This window comes from Thermobia domestica, chromosome 1 (assembly GCF_964235325.1).
Source record: "Thermobia domestica chromosome 1, izTheDome1.hap1.1, whole genome shotgun sequence".
In the NCBI taxonomy this organism is placed as follows: Eukaryota; Metazoa; Arthropoda; class Insecta; order Zygentoma; family Lepismatidae; genus Thermobia; species Thermobia domestica.
The window spans coordinates 82730890-82748104 of NC_137454.1; the positions used below are offsets into that span (position 1 = coordinate 82730890).

The 17215-nt window shown below is 36.3% G+C and overlaps 1 protein-coding gene across 1 annotated transcript in view; it reads left to right on the top strand.

The window, feature by feature from the left end:
- Nucleotides 1–17215, top strand: part of LOC145686632 (uncharacterized) — an 83877-nt gene that overhangs the window by 53085 nt on the left and 13577 nt on the right. The window contains exon 5 of the mRNA XM_081760104.1: nucleotides 16978–17037. Coding sequence (XP_081616230.1) covers nucleotides 16978–17037 — 60 coding nt within the window. The remainder of the gene's footprint in view (nucleotides 1–16977; nucleotides 17038–17215) is intronic.

Sequence of the window (17215 nt, forward strand, 5' to 3'; positions counted from 1 at the left end):
GAAAGAAGCTTAATTGAGTAAGGTAATATATGAATGAAAGAAGATACATTGACAAATTCTCTCTTCCCTGTTGAGATGTTATTTTTTGTGTGGTGTATAGTTTCATTTGCTTCCAGTTCGCATGAAGAATAGTACCGGATCTATCACGAAAGACTGAAACGTGTTCAATTTTCCTTGTTAATTTAAATGCAATGCACATAAGAGTTCATTGCATGAAACCAGTACAGCAAAAACTATTATGTAAATCAATTTTTAGATTTATGTTAGAGCTAGTATTATAATATAGCTAGAAAGTAACGATATGAATTGTAATATTCCTGGCTTTTCTTAAAATAATAATAATAGGAAAAGTACACAATCCCCAACCAAATTGCCACTGAATATACTATATATTTTTTCAACTATAACTTCCAAACCAGTAGACCGATTTCAATAGAGATTGCTTGGTCATATAAAGAATATAATTTTAAAGACAACTGTTCTTGTACAACTTGTTTCGAACTTGTCAAAAGAACGTATATGGGGCTGACGGCAACTGCACAAATGAAACACGTAAAAACTGTTATATATATATATATATATATATATATATATAGAGGTCACAAATAACTGTACATTATCTTATTTTTACATATATTACGTTTCGCATCTTTACTAATTCAATATTATTTCGATTTAAATTTCCTCTACTCTCAATGCAATACACTTCTTAAAGCTGAAAACATAGACGTGATATAAATTTGATGTTATTTTTAGAGTCCTGTAGTAACAATTGTAATGTGAAGTTTATAAATCAAAATGTAAGAAGCAGTATTAAAAGTTACTATGTGCTAATAAATTTGAAAAGAGAAAGAAAAAAATTAGAAGAGTGATACTTAAATAGATATACAAACAGTGCTCAGGATGTGTGCTTATGCATATGTATAAAAGAAATGAAAGACTTCTGTATGTTGGCACTAGTATTCTTTATTTTCTAGTACAATTGCTGAACTGTACATTTTTTTGTAGTATGCGAAAAACCAGTAATATAATCAATGTATACTAAGGAGTTTTTCTTTCTGCAAAAGATAGTTTAAGAACTCGATTTGTTATACTTCGACGTGCTTTTTTTCTTCTTCCTGTGTAGTAGTTTCGTGTTCATAAATGGATGGTCATACTAGGTATCAAACTTGGTTTCTTATCCTTCATTCCCTTTGCGTACAAGGCGTTTTCATTGGATGTTAAGCTGATTTTTTTTATTTCATTGTTTTTTCCCATGTCTGTGAATAATATAATTAGTAAAGCTGGAATCTTCATAAACTTGGAAGTTCATAATCGCAGAATCAAATTTTTTTGTCAATGAATTTTAGTATGTGCCAAGTCAGCGCAGTCACAGCTGTTATTACCCGCCTCTTTAAGATTCATTTGTGTATTCTCATACCCGTATCCCTAAGGGTTTCTTACTATCCGTATGCTATTCGATAACATGGTGTGTTACATAAATGTGTCACAATAGTTTGGGAACAGATTCCTCACATTAAAATAATAAAAAAGTTCATATGGACTTGTGCTCAAAAGTGGATAGTTTCGGCGTTATAGAATGCTGGAAACGTGAAATCAGTGAACTTTAAAAGTTCATAGCTCCACTACTATGGGATCTATCGTAGTCGGGTCGCACTGAGGAACTGGAATGTGAACTATCCATATATCCATGCTTAAGAGTGCAACATTTCAGGTGTACCTAACCATCAATTTTTAGAGAGGTAGATGGAGAGTGATCAAATACTCCCAAACAGCCTCTCTAAAAATGATTGTGCAAGTACCGAAGGTTCTTAAAGATGGATATTTAGATAGTTCATATACTAGTTCCACAATGTTGTCTTGACCCGACTGTGATACGTTCCAGTCCCTATAACGCCGAAACTATCCACTTTTGATTATAGATTGTGACAAATTTTTATATCATCACACACATATATACAGGGTGTTTGAAAAAGAACTCCCTAGTTTTAAGTATAAATTTAATTGGGAAATGAATGAAAACTTACATCAGTGAGTACATATCATCAAAGAGAATTCCTTCAAGTTTTGTTTAATGTTGGTAGACTTCAACATGGAATCCATTTGTGGCGCTGCACACGCCGAGACGATATTCCACTTCTCGCCACGTATTCATCAACATTTCAGGTGTAACGGTCTCAACCGCCGCGACGATTCTTTCCCGTAAATGACGATTAACTGTTCCATTGACATGAAATGTAGCCTCATCAGAAAAGAGAATCTTCTTTAAAGAATTGACATCATCATCAATTCTGTGTAGAAAGTCAGCAGCAAACTCACACCTTTCGATTTTATCAGTAAGTTTAATTTCATGTAACAGTTGCAATTTGCAGGCGCGCAACTTAAGTCTTTTACGCACATCATCATACACAGTACCGTTAGGCACTCCTAATTGTACACTACGTCTGGCAGATGACTTCTTCGGGCTCCGAACACAAGAAACACGGATCTGTTCAACATCATCTTCAGAAGTTCTCGGTCTACCAGGTGATTTTGCTTGTAAAACACTACCGGTTTCCTTGAAAGACTTTAGCCAATGACGGATAGTTTTTGCTGTAGGTGGTTCACCACCATACTGACGTCTAAAATTACGTCGCACTGTTATAAGTAACTCAGTTTTCACAACCCAAATAACACACTGCGCTTTCTGTTGTGGAGTACACATTCTTGCTGAGTTGCTGGACTGAAATGGACTGAACTGAGGAAACAGAAGTAAAAACAGCACTGGTGCCGTCTCAAGGTCAAGCAGACCTGCCAACTGCAGGGAGTCAAACTTGGAGAGTTGATGAATCAAACACCACAAACTAGAATAGTGTATGTCACTTTGTACAGATTCTAGGACACTTTGAAAGTAGGGAGTTCTTTTTCAAACACACTGTATATATAATATATATCGTATTACTGTTTTTTTTTTTTTTTTTTTTCATTTTATCCACATGTTTCTTATATTTTTTGTGCTTTAAGAAAAGTATTTCTTGATGCTTCTCATCAAATAAACTCATGTATTGATTCGGTGGTGAGCTTACCTTCACTTTTTTCAATTGTACTGAATAAGTTACTCAAGGAAGATTATAAGCAATATGGAAAGTGAGCCAGATAATATCTACAAGACACTATTGAATTAATAGCTGTTCACAAACCTTTTCCTGTAGACCAGAAATTAGAATTCGCAGTTTATGTCGTCTTAACATTTAGACACTGAACATTCTACTCTATATGAAAGATCTTAAACAATTACCAGTTTTCATTTAATAGCATTTTAAAGATGCTAACTGGTTCACTTTTTACATTTTTTATATTCTTTGGTGTCTTCAAGGTATTCACGAAAATTAAAAAGAAAAAAAAAAGAGAGAGAGCGCGAGTTTAACAAAGAGTCTTCAACACATTTAACATGTGGATATTAAACTATCTTCAGTGTCAACATAAACGCAAGCATACCTATATTTTCATCTGAAAAAATGTGTGTGAGAGAAGAAAATAAGTGTGTAAGCTAGATTACATGATGGATATGCATTGTAATGTTGCGATATTGCATTTCCGGTTATTATATAATAAAGAAACAAAAAATGCCATTTCGACTGCAAAGAACGAAAAAGTATTCGTCTCAAGATTATGTACAAAGGTCCACGTCCCAGTAACGCGTAACATCGCCGCGAGCACATATAGATTCGTAACACGTCTGAACGTACTGTCAGATATAAAAAAGGTAGTGTAAAATGATAACGACATGACCATCTTCCCATTTGAAAAACGTAACCCAAATCCAAGATGGCCGCCACTATCGCCATAGCTCCTATAAGTTGCACCCCCACCATAGACACCCAATACTAAACGACATTATGATTCCTCACTATGTTCGACTTTTATAGGGGTATATTCAGACTTTCCCCTCACCTTGTAGTTTTGAGAAGTAGGTTTCAGGTCACTTTGTTCTCAGAACTATGTGACAACTCCATCACACGATGACAGCGGGCGTCAAACGCATAATCTAATTGACAAAGTAAGGTAGTACAGTGTCGCTCAATTTCTTTTCGGAAAAGTTTTCCAAGTCATACAACTGATCAGATACGGCCACAAATAGTCTGTGTTGTCATCCATACTTCTGTCACTCGTAGTGCATCATTTCTGAGTTCTGTAGCATTCAGTTGAGATTCTTCAGGAGCCAGAAATGCCAAGTAGCAATATATGGGTGCATAGATGGCTATGAGGAGTCATGATGATAACCCACAGATTCGGTTTTCCAGTAACATATAAGATCTTCTGCACAGTAGACACGGTCATGGCTTCTCGGTGAGAAACTATTCTATAAAAGTAGTCACAGTCCCATCTTTATGACAATGCGAACATCTGTAAAATTAATGGAGTGGGACGTTTTTCTACCATTGCCACAAACGTTAGGACAAACTACGGATTGTTAGCCATTCATCACCACAAGCGACAAAAAACTACTATCCTTTCCTTCCACTATCGTTTACCAAAATCTGTGCTGTCCGATATTTTCCATGTGTGCGCTGACATGAAAGTTTTCGAGTACTAAATATTAAAAAACATTTCCTTTGAAAAAAATAAAAAATAAGCGTATGAATGAATGGAGAGAGTTGCATAATGCCAGTAAGGTAGCTAAGGATAATACGGACTTATTTAGGAAAGAAACTTTGTTGAAGTTTAAATCTCTTTGGAGCATCAAGGCTATATGAGACGTGGATTTATAGTTTAAGATGGAATCTGAACTACCGTAATGCATTTAAATTTTAATTCTTTCGCACCGAGAATCAAACTCAGAACTACGTGCACAAAGACGCACGCACTATACCAGCGGGGAGGACAAAAGAGGAGCTTTGGATAGTCTAACAAGAAGATAGAAGAGTAATACAGAGGTTGTTCAGCCTACGTTTGGCTGATTTCGTTCGTTCTCCTTCCTGGGCAGAATGGACTCACCCGAAGCTCGTGGCGACCCGCAGTGTTGTGCAGTGGCTTCTTGGGAACGGAGTTGTTTTTTCGCGCGGACGACAATAACGCACAAAACAGGACCATTGTTGTGAGTATTGTGTTAAATTTGTTTCCAAGTGTGTGGGTTTCCGCTCTGTAACCAAAATGCCGCCCAAACTAAGCCGGTTTTGGGAAGGCTATGTTGCGGCTCTTTATAACGCCCACTTTAGTGTTTCTGTCATTAGAAAACAGTGCAAGAAGAATGATTGCAACATCAGTTTAAGTGGAATAAAAAATGTTATTAAAAATACAAGGGCAACGAAACCACCATTTGGATCACCAACGAAGTTGCCTAGGGAGCGGGAGTGCCTCAAGGCCACCTCCACCATGCAGAGAAAGCTTCGCAAAATGGCAATGCAAGAAAATCCGCCAACACAAAGGTGTATGGCTAATCGTCTTGACGTGTCTTTGGGGACTGAGAGCCGGACGTTACACCATCAACTCGAGCTGGAAAAAGTCATGAAATCTCACGGATGCCCACCAAAAAGAACGAAAGTGTAACGCCCGGAAGCTGTACGAACGGCATCTGGCTAAACAAAGGTGGATGTACGTCGTAACGCTCGATGAAGCATGGACTTACCTTTCCAACTGCTGCAAACCGAGAGCCATCATGTACCGAGACAAGGGCGCCAAGAACTTCAGAAGGTGGATCCGTGTCTGTAAAGAATCCTTCCCAAACGGGTTCATGGTCGTTACTGGCTACTGTTACCGAGGTAAACTGAAGATTCGTAGGGTGGCGAAGAACTGCAAAATAAATTCGCAGTATTTTCAGGAGCAGATCATGCGGCGAATCTACGATCATGAGATTCCAACAATGTACGGAAATTACGCCAATCTGGTGCGCATTCACATGGACAAGGCCTCATCACATACCTCACGATCGTCCCTCGCATTCTACATGGAGATAGAAGAGGCAAGTGGTATACAAGTGATACCTTTCAATGAGGTACCTCTTAAATCTCCAGATGCAAGTCCTATGGATTATTGTGGATTTGGATTGCTGAAGCGGGCTTTGGCAAAACGGCGTGTGACAACCGTGGAAGGACTTTGGAAAGCTGTGCAAAGGGAATGGGACAATATTCCCCTCTCAGTTCTTCAGAGAAGCCTATTACAGTGGAAATTACGCTGTCGGGCTATTGTTAGGAACCAAGGGAAACACATCGAGCACTTATGGACCTGGCGCCATGGATTCTTCAAAATTTTTAGGTAAGTCGAAATTGGCCAAATGTAGACTGAACAACCTCTGTATAAAGTAGGACCTTCGAAACGTTGGTAGCAACTTTGATGGGAATTGTATGGCGCAACAGTATCGTGCTAGATCTAAACTTACAGTGTTTACACGTGCAGTACGTACTGCATTCGCCGGAAGAAATACTAGAACAGTACCACCTATTCCATTGTTTTCGATATCGGCGTCTCCTTTAAAGATGGAATAATTATTCTGCGTTGCATCGTATCTTTCCGTAGTGGCGAGTTCAAACTTTAATCGATTTTGTCTTTCCCTTTTTCAGACTTCCGAACTATGATATGCATAAGTGTTGGAAATCTTATAGAACGGCTTTGGCCTTCTGGGAAAAAGTGGCAATACTTAATGAATCGGAGATAGTGAGTCCACACAGTATCAATGAAAACAATGTGATAAGTGAGCTAGTAAGAAGTGTACAAGTCACTAAATGTTGACCATATATACATTTTCCGTTTGTGTCCTAATGAAGCTATAAATTTCCTTGCTTGCGAAAACATCTGTTCGCCAGTTCAGTTGAGATTTTGAATATTTCTGGGATGTATCTAGCACTTGGTACTTAAGTAGTTCTTTGCATATTGGTAGTCGTATTATTTTAGAATTATGACTGTTTGAAATATGTTTTTAACTTAATAAAGCTCAAAACTTTGTTTTTATTTATTGTGTGTAATGTGTGAAAACGTTAAGTAACTGATGTTGGGAGATGGCGTCTTAATTTTTATATTATTTTGATTTACATACTATAAAGAGTTAAGTGAGAAAACTAGCAGCCAAAATCTGCCTATTAATTTTATATAATTTTTTGAAGCGAGTATGGCGATGAAACGTCGGGAGGTATTTCAAGTGTGACTTAATTCAAAGAAGTTTCGAAACGAAATGTCGCAAAATGCCTCGCGAACAGACTTTAAGGGACCTGTTACATACATTGTTGTATTCTACAGATCCCGTAATTTCTTCAATCTCTCAAACTATTGTTATCTATCGCAGTCATAGAGCCTCTTTCACCAGATGGCAGAAAATGATTGTTAGATCCCTTGCTATCTGAGCGTGATGCAGTAACTCAAGATTCAAGCTCCGAAAGCGAATAGGTACGAGTGATAATATGTACTATCTATACGTATGTAATGTATAGATATGTATGATATGGCTATCACATATTGGATAGAATTCTTGTGTGTATATATAGGTGTAGTTCTTGTTGAGTGACAATCTATCGTCGTGCCACGCTACATGTTAATTCGTTAATTTCATAAAAGGATTTATATACTACTAGAAAAGTACATACGCATTCCACACTATTACGTTACTTTCTTCTCTGAACAAAGTGGCTATGCATGGATCGCAAAAGTTACGTTCTTCTCGTTAATTCTATGCAGGGTTCATTACACTACAAAAAACAAACATTCTGTTTTCTGTTTTTCTGAAGTAAGTAGCTATATATGTAGAAAAATTGTTCGTTAAGTTCATAAAAAGATTTATACTACTACAAGAAAACATACGTATACCAAATTACTGTTACGTCCTTCTCTAAAACAACGTGGATATGCATATACCAACATCATCATCTGTTTTTTCTTCGTAAAATTCATTAAAGGTTCATACTACTAGAAATATATGTGCTTATTTTTGTCTCTAGTAAACGTGGGTACACGTGCAATAATAACACAACCATAATGTTAACTTTTTCGTTAAAAGAAATAGATATACCTGTAATAACTTATGTTCTCTTCGTTAATTTCATTGTTCATATTACTACTTTATATGTATACCACCAGCTAATGTTAGTTTTTGCTGTAAAATCAGTAGATATACATGCAATAGTATTGGTTTTCTTCGTTACAAGGTTCATACTGCTCCAAAGACGTAAATACATATTGCTGCAGACTTTGCTACTAGCCTATTTCTCTCAAATAAATGTACATACTGGTAACTGTATGGGTATTTTATTATTTAGTTAGCTAACATCTTATAACAATACAAAAAGGCAAAAATATACAAAAACGCGCTTTACTACAGCGCAACGATTCTTTTTCGCCGCTAGAATTACAATTTTCCCCACTGTGTGTCGCAGGTGTCAGAGCAAAAACGATAAGAGATATCGAGATACGTTTTTCTGCGATTGATTCGTTATCCCAAGAATAAGTTCCGTTTTCTTTATTAACCCTCTGCTCACTATTCAAATCGAAAGTGGTTCAGATTTAAGCATTTTCAATTTCAACATTTTTATTGCCATAGAAGAAATGATAATATATAGCAAAAAGTATATAGTTTCCTGCAGTTGATTCAGAATATCAAGACAATATATCGTTGCAACCAAAATCTCTCTACCAAAATCGGAAATGGTTGAAATGTACTAGTTTTTTTCGATTTCAATACTCATTTCTGTAAATTAAAAACGCCAAAAGAGATCGAGATTTTTTTTTGCAATCGATTCAGCTTCCCAAGGGTAGGCTTTCTCTCTTCCGTTAACCATCTGTTTAGTCCGGAAGTAGTTCAAATTGACTATTTCCGGTTTCAGCCTTTATCCCTATAAAACAAAAATAGTAAGGCATAGCGAGTAACGGATTTTTTTTTTTTTTTAATGGATTTAGTGTCCGAGGAACAGATTCTTTCTTGTATTTTATCATTATATTGCAAAAGTACTATTTCAAGTTTGAGCATTGAATCCCCATAGTTTGGAAGTCTATTGTAGTTTCGTTTGACTGTGAAACGAAATTCAGTTTTCACTTTTTAGGCTTCCAAACTATGTTAAACAATTATTGCCATACAACAAAAATGGTAATGGAATGCGACAAGCAGTTTTCTGCACTCGATTCAGTTTCTGAACACAGCAGACCGTCATAATTCACAGTATTCTACCAAAACCCGAAGTGCTTTTACTTGTTTCAACACTAATTTTCATAGAGCAGAAACGGTAAGAGAGATCGTGATGCGGTTTTTTTTTTTTTTTTTTCGCAATCGATTCAGCTTCCCAAGAGTAGGTTCTATCTCCTCCCTCAACCCACTGTTGATTCCGAAAGTAGTTAAAATTAACTATTAACAATTTATTGCAAACAGTTCAGCGTCTCATGATACGCTACTAAGGCTATCTCAAACACTACCAAAACCCGATGTAGTTCAAATTCAATATTCCTGTTTCAATACTGATTTCCACAGAGCAAAAACGGTAAGAGATATCGAGATACCTTTTTTTTAATCGATCCAAGTCTCAAAAATAGGTTCCATCTCCTCTGTTAAATTTCTGTTGAAACCAGAAGTGTTTCAAATTAGTTTTTTCCTGTTTCAACGTTTATCTCCATAGAACGAAAACGATAGCAGATAGCGAGATTTTATTTTATTTATTTATTTATTTATTTTTGCTTCATTAACCCTGTATTCAAACTGGAAGTGGTTCGAAATGTTATTCCGTTTTCAATATTTATCGCCATAGAACAGCAGCGGTAATAGCAACAAACGGTTTTCTGCAATCGATTCAGGGTCTCAAGAGTACATACCATCACAATCCACAACTCTACTTATCCTCAGAAGTTCATAGGATAAACTTCGCGTGAATAATGTGTAATCAAATAAAGTGTTCACCGAATTTTAAAGCGTGCAAAGTACAAACCCTACATTTTCAGATTGCTTTACTCAGTCAGTGAGAACAATTCGGATAGACGCCGCAATTTTGTGAATTGATGAGCAGTTGACTTATTTCATTATTTGGTCTGATGGGGCAACTTTTAAATTGAATGGAAGTTTCAATCGCCACAACTGTGTGTACTGGGGAAGAGATAATCCGCATATTATGGAAGAACGAACTGTTAATCTTCCTCGGTCATCAGTGTGGTGTGGTATGTCAGTCAGAGGACTTGTCGGCGCCCTTTTTTTTTTTTTTTTTTTTTTTTAAATAGTGATAAGTGTAGACTACCTTAACATGTTGCAGGAAAAAATGTGCCAGCTATTCATCAACTGTACCCAGATGAAGATCAGATCTTTTTCAACAAGATGGCGTTGCCACATTACCATCGATACGTGCGGGAATTCCTGGATGGAACATTTGTTGAGGGGTGGATAGGCCGACGAGGAATGTCAAGTATCCACCGAGATCTCCCGATCTAACGCCATTAGACTTCTTTCTGTGGGGAACTCTGAAAAATACTGTCTATGCCACAAAACCACGTACGTTGTATGCCATGAGCAAAGTTCATACACTACCTGGAAAACCTGGAAATCTCAGGGAAATTGATTTTGGAAGAAAAAATCCTGGATGTTTCAGGGAAATCGATCATATCTAGTAAAAAACCTGGAAATATCAGGGGAATTGAGTTCAATATTTTTGTATATTTTGAATGTATTCAAGTATAGAACAAAGTTTTGGATATTTTAAATTTTATTTATTTTAATTATTTATTTTATTGTAGCTCAATATTTAATTGCAATCGTTCATTGGGAAGAAGGGTGACCGCTCTTAAATATATAAATATATTATTCTTAAAATTTATGTGTTCTCTTACTGTTAGTTTCTTCCATTATACCTAGAAATTACAAAATTAATACTTGGAAAACCTGGAAAATTCAGGGAAATTGAGTTCAATATTTTTGTATGAACCCTGATGAGAGAGGTGATTGAGAGCGCCTATGAACCCATTCCAGTAGAATCCATACAAAATTTTTACCTATCTGTTTCACAGCGTTGCCGACGATATATTTCCAGTGAAAGACATTTTGAACGTATTATATACATTAGTACATCATCAGTAATGTTTAGAGCATTTTTATAACTTAAAGAAATATATATGTTTTATTTTCGATCCAGTTATTAATGTTCAGAGTGTAATCCCTTTTGTGGAAATCCTGTATTACAGGGCGCAAAATTTCAGTCAGACGCACTCGCGAATTCAGTCGCCAGTATCTTTCACGTACGAATTATGAGAGGTCTTCCCCCTCCCCCGGGGCTTTGGTTTGAGAAAAAAGAGATTACATCAGGGCATAAAATTTCAGACAGTTAGATTCAGGATAATCAATTTTGAATTTTACAATTCATATACATGTTACAAAATAGACTTCACATTTGTGTAACGCTCTCTCTCTGCACTGAAGTACCAGCTGTTGATTGCAGTTTTCGGATCGAAGTTCTTAAGTGAAGGGCCATTGATGGAAATTGTCAGCAGATCATCCAGTATACGTCGGTTTTCAGTGAATTCCTGTAGGCGGTCTTAACTCTGTTGAAACCTCTAAAGCCTCTCTCACATGAAGCAGTACTCACAGGTAAAGCTGAACAAACTATGACAATTGGTATGACAAAAAACAAAAGTTTATATTCTGCTCTTTCCACGTCCGTTGTGAAGACTTCACATTCCGTGTTTTCTCTCTCTTTCAGTGATGATTATTTATGTGCGAAACGGAAACTGCGCAGTCCTGTGACTTTAGGCAGAAACCATTCCTACTGAACACTGGTCGCCAGCTCTAAATTTTTAGTCGCCAGTGGCGTGGCTATCTGGCGACCGGAAATTTTGCGCCCTGTTGTATTACTCGTCATTACATATCTCAGGCGTTCAAAGTCATTCAGTAATTAAGGAATACGATGGATAAGTAGTGGAGTGCTCACTTCTGGTTCGAGGGGTTCTGTTTCAATGCCAAACCATGTAAGTTTATAGTAGGCAACATCTTGTCCGTGAATTTTCTCACGGTTCTGGCATTTCCTTACATATTATCATTCCACAAATTATTTTATATTCATTCACTTACATTAATCATCCGTGTCTCTTACCCTATAAACGTGGAACGTGAAGTTAGAAATTTCATTTTGTTTCATTCAATAATCGGCCAATTGAAAACAGTTTGTTATATCATTACTGTGCTATCATATCTGTTTATTTGTTGATTGAAATGTTAACTTATATGTTCAAAGCACTTCACTCAATCTCTAAACTTTAACATGGACCACTACGTACCAAAGTCTATCAGTTATATAGGTTACGTACATTTCATGGACTAACATAATCAATTTACGAGTTATGTTGCATTGGCTAAAGAAAACGACGGTGAAATAATATTAATGTGTAAAGTAATTCGATACTGGAGAATTCTCAGAAAGCTCGTAAACATTTTTACTTGGAGAAATGTTTTCTCTGGAGTAAATTTCGTCGTGCTTCTTCCTAAACGCATTCCTTATTGAACCTACGATGAACTTGTATACCAGAAATTAGCACACTACTATCAAATTCACCGTGCTTATATATCGTTGATTTTTTGTTAAGTATGAGTAAGGTTTCTCTTTGTAAGGTCGGTTGGTGGTCCAAATATGAGGACATTAATTAATCTCTTAACTCACGCTTGAAACAATACCCATTTACGTAAAGGTACGAAATAAAATTACTATCACAACTTTCTTTGCTTTTACGTGTAGCTTATATTACAACTTTTAAAAGAACTGTATTAGTATGTATGTTGAAAGGCACTGATTGTACTGTTCTGCTAAGGAGAGTAACACTAGTTACATATTGAAGTGGTTTTGTAAGTTCAATGCATTGACGTTATACTGAGTAATAATTTATACTAGGTTGTATAATATTGCAAATTTGTATGCTACAACTTTGTCCTTAGATATTCAAGTATAGTGACCGGCACGTAGCATGGCATCTCAGGGTCACTGCAAAAGCATACGAATACTGAACAACGATCCTACCGTCAATCAGCTTTCCAATAACCGACAGTGCTGTCAGCCCTACGCAATTATTCCAACAACAACAGACCGCCAGTGCTGTCAGCCCAATAACAAGTATAGTCAATCACAAATGGATTAATAACAGATAAAATACAATCGTGTAGTAGAAATAATAAAAATAAATTAATAATGATACGTGGGCGTGTATTTCTGTCTTAAAATTTATTTTGAGATCGAAGTGCGTCATTTCGTTCAAAATGGTGACATTTATATTTTATAAACCATCTTTATTTTAATCCGAAGAAATACGTAATATATTTAAATTTTATTATAACTATCCGGAAAAATAACACGATTTGAAATAAATAACATTGTATATATTTAGCGTAACGCGAACAATAACACCAATTTGTGGTAAAGAACATCATTTGGGCAGAAAATAAACGAAAATTTCACGTAACTATATTAATCAATACTGTGTAAGATGAACATAATTCCAGTATGTGAGTGACAATATTTTCGCGTATTTACTGGAATATAATGTCCATGTTTTATACACAGACGCATACCTCATAACTCTGAGACACTGCAATACATTCTGCACTACAGAGTAGCTAACTGCCCTGCCAACCCTGCAACAGAATAATGTGGAAGCTCGCCTCGGAAAGCACATTGTGACCTTGAGCAGCCATGCTACGTGCCGGTGACTATATATCCAAATAACTGGTAATAAATAAATAGAAAAAATAGTTTACTTTGTAAAGAATCCTTTTTTTTATTCTTTGTTTTATTAGCAACGTCGTACATACTTGAAAAACATGCATTGTATATTTCACTAAGCCGTTTCCCTACTCAGCGGCGCAGACAGTTTCCCCTGAACCGACAGATGATGTACAAACATGGCGGTCATTGTTTTAAGCGACAGAACACTACCGACACGAGTAACAGACCGAAATTTAATCACAAATTCCGACTAGTTAGAATCATTACACGAAAGAGAGGAAATATTTTCCGTAATCAGCTAGCTCTGAAGTATTTTATAGAGGAATAATTATATTTTTTTTAAAAATTTAGTGGAAATGTCCATTAAAAGCCTAAATACCAATTTTCATGCCTCTAACCTTGAGGGATTTCGAGTTATGGTCATATTACAATTTTAACCCCTCCTTTTTTTTTTTTTTTTTTTTTTGTCCCTTTTAGGAAAAATATTTTAAAACGTTGAAACACATTTTTAATTATTTTAAATGAAAATCATAGTACCAAATTTCATGTATCTAACTTTTAAGAAATTTCGAGATATGGCCATCCAATTATAACAATTATAACTCCACTTGTTTTTCTTCTCTTCTAGGGTAAATATTGAAAAACTGTGAAACACTTGAGTAATTATTTTAAATGAAAAATCCAAATACCGAATTTCATATATCTAACCTAAATGAAATTCCGAGATATGGACATTTTAAGATAATAGTTGCCACCCCTCTTTTTCCGTTGAATTTCCAAAAAATCTTTCATAGTGGTAACCTTATAACAGAATCCTTTAGCCTGTCAAAATTTCAAGTTTCTAGCTTAAGCGGTTTGGCATGGACGTTGATCAGTCAGTCAGTCAGTCACACAGAACTTATTGTATGTATACAGGATGTAACTTAATTAATGTAACAAACATCGGGAAGTGATTCCTGACACCGAAATAACCAAAATAAGATCCTATGAACATATAGCATATTGGGCATACTGGTAGAGTTAGCGAGGACGGAAAGCGTGGAAACAGTAAGCTGTAGATATCGACATACAGAGACAAACGTAGGTTCGTTTAGCACATTACAGGAGATGTTCAACATGTCTTCCCTGGCCAGCAATGCATGCATGACAAACGCCGGATCGTGGATTAAAGAACCCGTTTGAAGATATGTAGGTCATGGCGAACAGTTGCACAGGCGTTATGGATACGCTGTTCCAAGTCGTTGACAGGAGTAGCATACATCACACTTTTGGATTCAGGTCCGAAGGCCGGGTGGGACAGTCCAGCATCTTGTTCAACCAGCGGCGGACATTCACGCTGAAGTGCGCGGGAGTCCTGTCATGCATGTACCAAATGTTGCGGCGAATCACTAGGAGAACATTGATGGGCTGATCAATTGATCAATGTATGGGCTGATCAATTAATCATGAACAATTCCACATCATACATTGAGTTCAACTTGGTGTTGATGATGACAACCGTACCATGGTGATGTATATCTGCAAACGTATGTGTGTTATGGATGTTAACGTTACTATCCCTTCCAAACGTGGTCTCGTCAGTGAACAGTATTGATGCATGAAACAGCATGATTGTAGTGGTCTGTTGAATGAAGCATTGGCAGAATGCTTCACGTGATTGGAAAATCGCTCTATCTGTTCTTGTACCTCTTGCAGGTGGTATGGGTACAAGGCATTTTCATATATCCCACACCACACAGTGATGTGACTTCACGGCTAGGTTCGCATGTGCTCCCATCTGGTTCATCGTCCAAAGTTTTTAACACACGTTCGTCCGTAACAGGTGTTCGTACACGGAGAAGTCGACCAGCATCCACGTGGGCAGGTAGTACGGTCCCTATTTTACACATGCGCCGATAAATTGTCGGAAAGATATGGCGTCTCTTAGAAAAACGCTCCTGATAAAGTCGTGCTGCTTCACATCTATTGCCACCTGCACGAGCGTACATGAATAACATGTCAACCTGTTCGCGGTTTGAATAACGCACCATGTTGTAGTCGAGCACTGTCATTTGTGCTATTCAACACTCGCAGCACAATGACCGCACTCTTATACTGTAGCGCCTTGAACACAAGTGCCAGCTGTGTGCGTGAACCGAGCAACTACATATTGCACACTAGCGTCACCTCTAGACTTTCTAGATCACCATCTCTAAGCTTTTTGGTTTTCGACATGTACATACCTTGCGCTTTGATCTTACTGTTTCCACGTTTATAGTAATATATATGTTAAATAATAATATATGTATTGCCGGCTAATCAATATTTGAGTTTAAGGTTGGTGTGAACGTACAAGTTTGGCCGATAGATGACACTACAGTCTTCCTATCTCTCTCGTGTATTTTTTACCTTTCACGAAAATTTACTACAGTTTAACCTCGTTAATCCGAATATTTGTTTGCTTGAGCTATTCGAATTTTCAAAAAGTTCGGATTACTAAGGCATGCTTAAAAACCGCCCGAAACAAGCTTAAAAAAGCACATAAATTTATTGACAGTATGTATGTACGTATAATAAATTGAAAAATTACACAATAAAGACCTACTAAAATGAAACTTTGTATGTTACTGTTCTTTAAATACTACAGTACAGTAACGTTATGTAAACAAAAGTCATTTGAAAAAGTCTGTTTTTTGACCTGCTTTTTTGATCTAAAAATACAATACGTATGTACATACGACGACTGAAAGCCGTTCGGAGTACAGTGCGTGCGGTTTAACGAGTTTTTACTGTATTTCTCTTACAACTTTCAACCTAGAGACTTTCAATTTTTAGAGAAGGAACTTCATAACCTATCGAAAGCAACAATCCATGCTAATTTATTATTTAGAATTCTCATTGTTGAAACAGATATATTGTTAAAAGTTTTGATATCCATTTCAACAATCAAACCATTTCAACAGTGAAGAAAATTCTAAATAAAAAAAAATCGGCACAGATTGTTGCCTTCGATACGTTGTGAAGTTCCTTCTTTAAAATTTTGAAGTCTGTAGGTTGAAATTTGTAAGAAGAATCGTAAATTTTCGTGAAAGGTAAAAAATACATGAGAGAGATAAGAAGACTAGTGAAATCTATCGCAAAACTTGTCCCTTTAAACCAACGTTAATGCTAGTTTTTGAAAGTAGAGTTTTTACCTTTGCTTTAATTAATATGTGAACAGTGAAACTTTTTGCTAAAACATCAGTTCTTATCCGATGTTGTGTTCTATAAATGCAATTAAAAATGTAAACTTGAAATATAGTAGTACAGATAATAATAGTTTGATGGATAGTTTAATTATTTCGTTTTATTTTAGGCATTGTTAGACCTGATGGTTCAGCTTTTCATGCAGATCCAAACTACGATTCCACTCAAGGTAATACTTTTTTCTTTTAATAATCTTTTAGTCATTAAATTCTTAGGCAGACTTTGAAACTGTCTCTCGACTACGTTAGCGTAACAGATTAATGTTTAATTAATGATAACAAATGCACTAACAAGGATTGATTAAGTTTTAGTTTACATTTCACTGGTAACACTTGCTATTCACACTT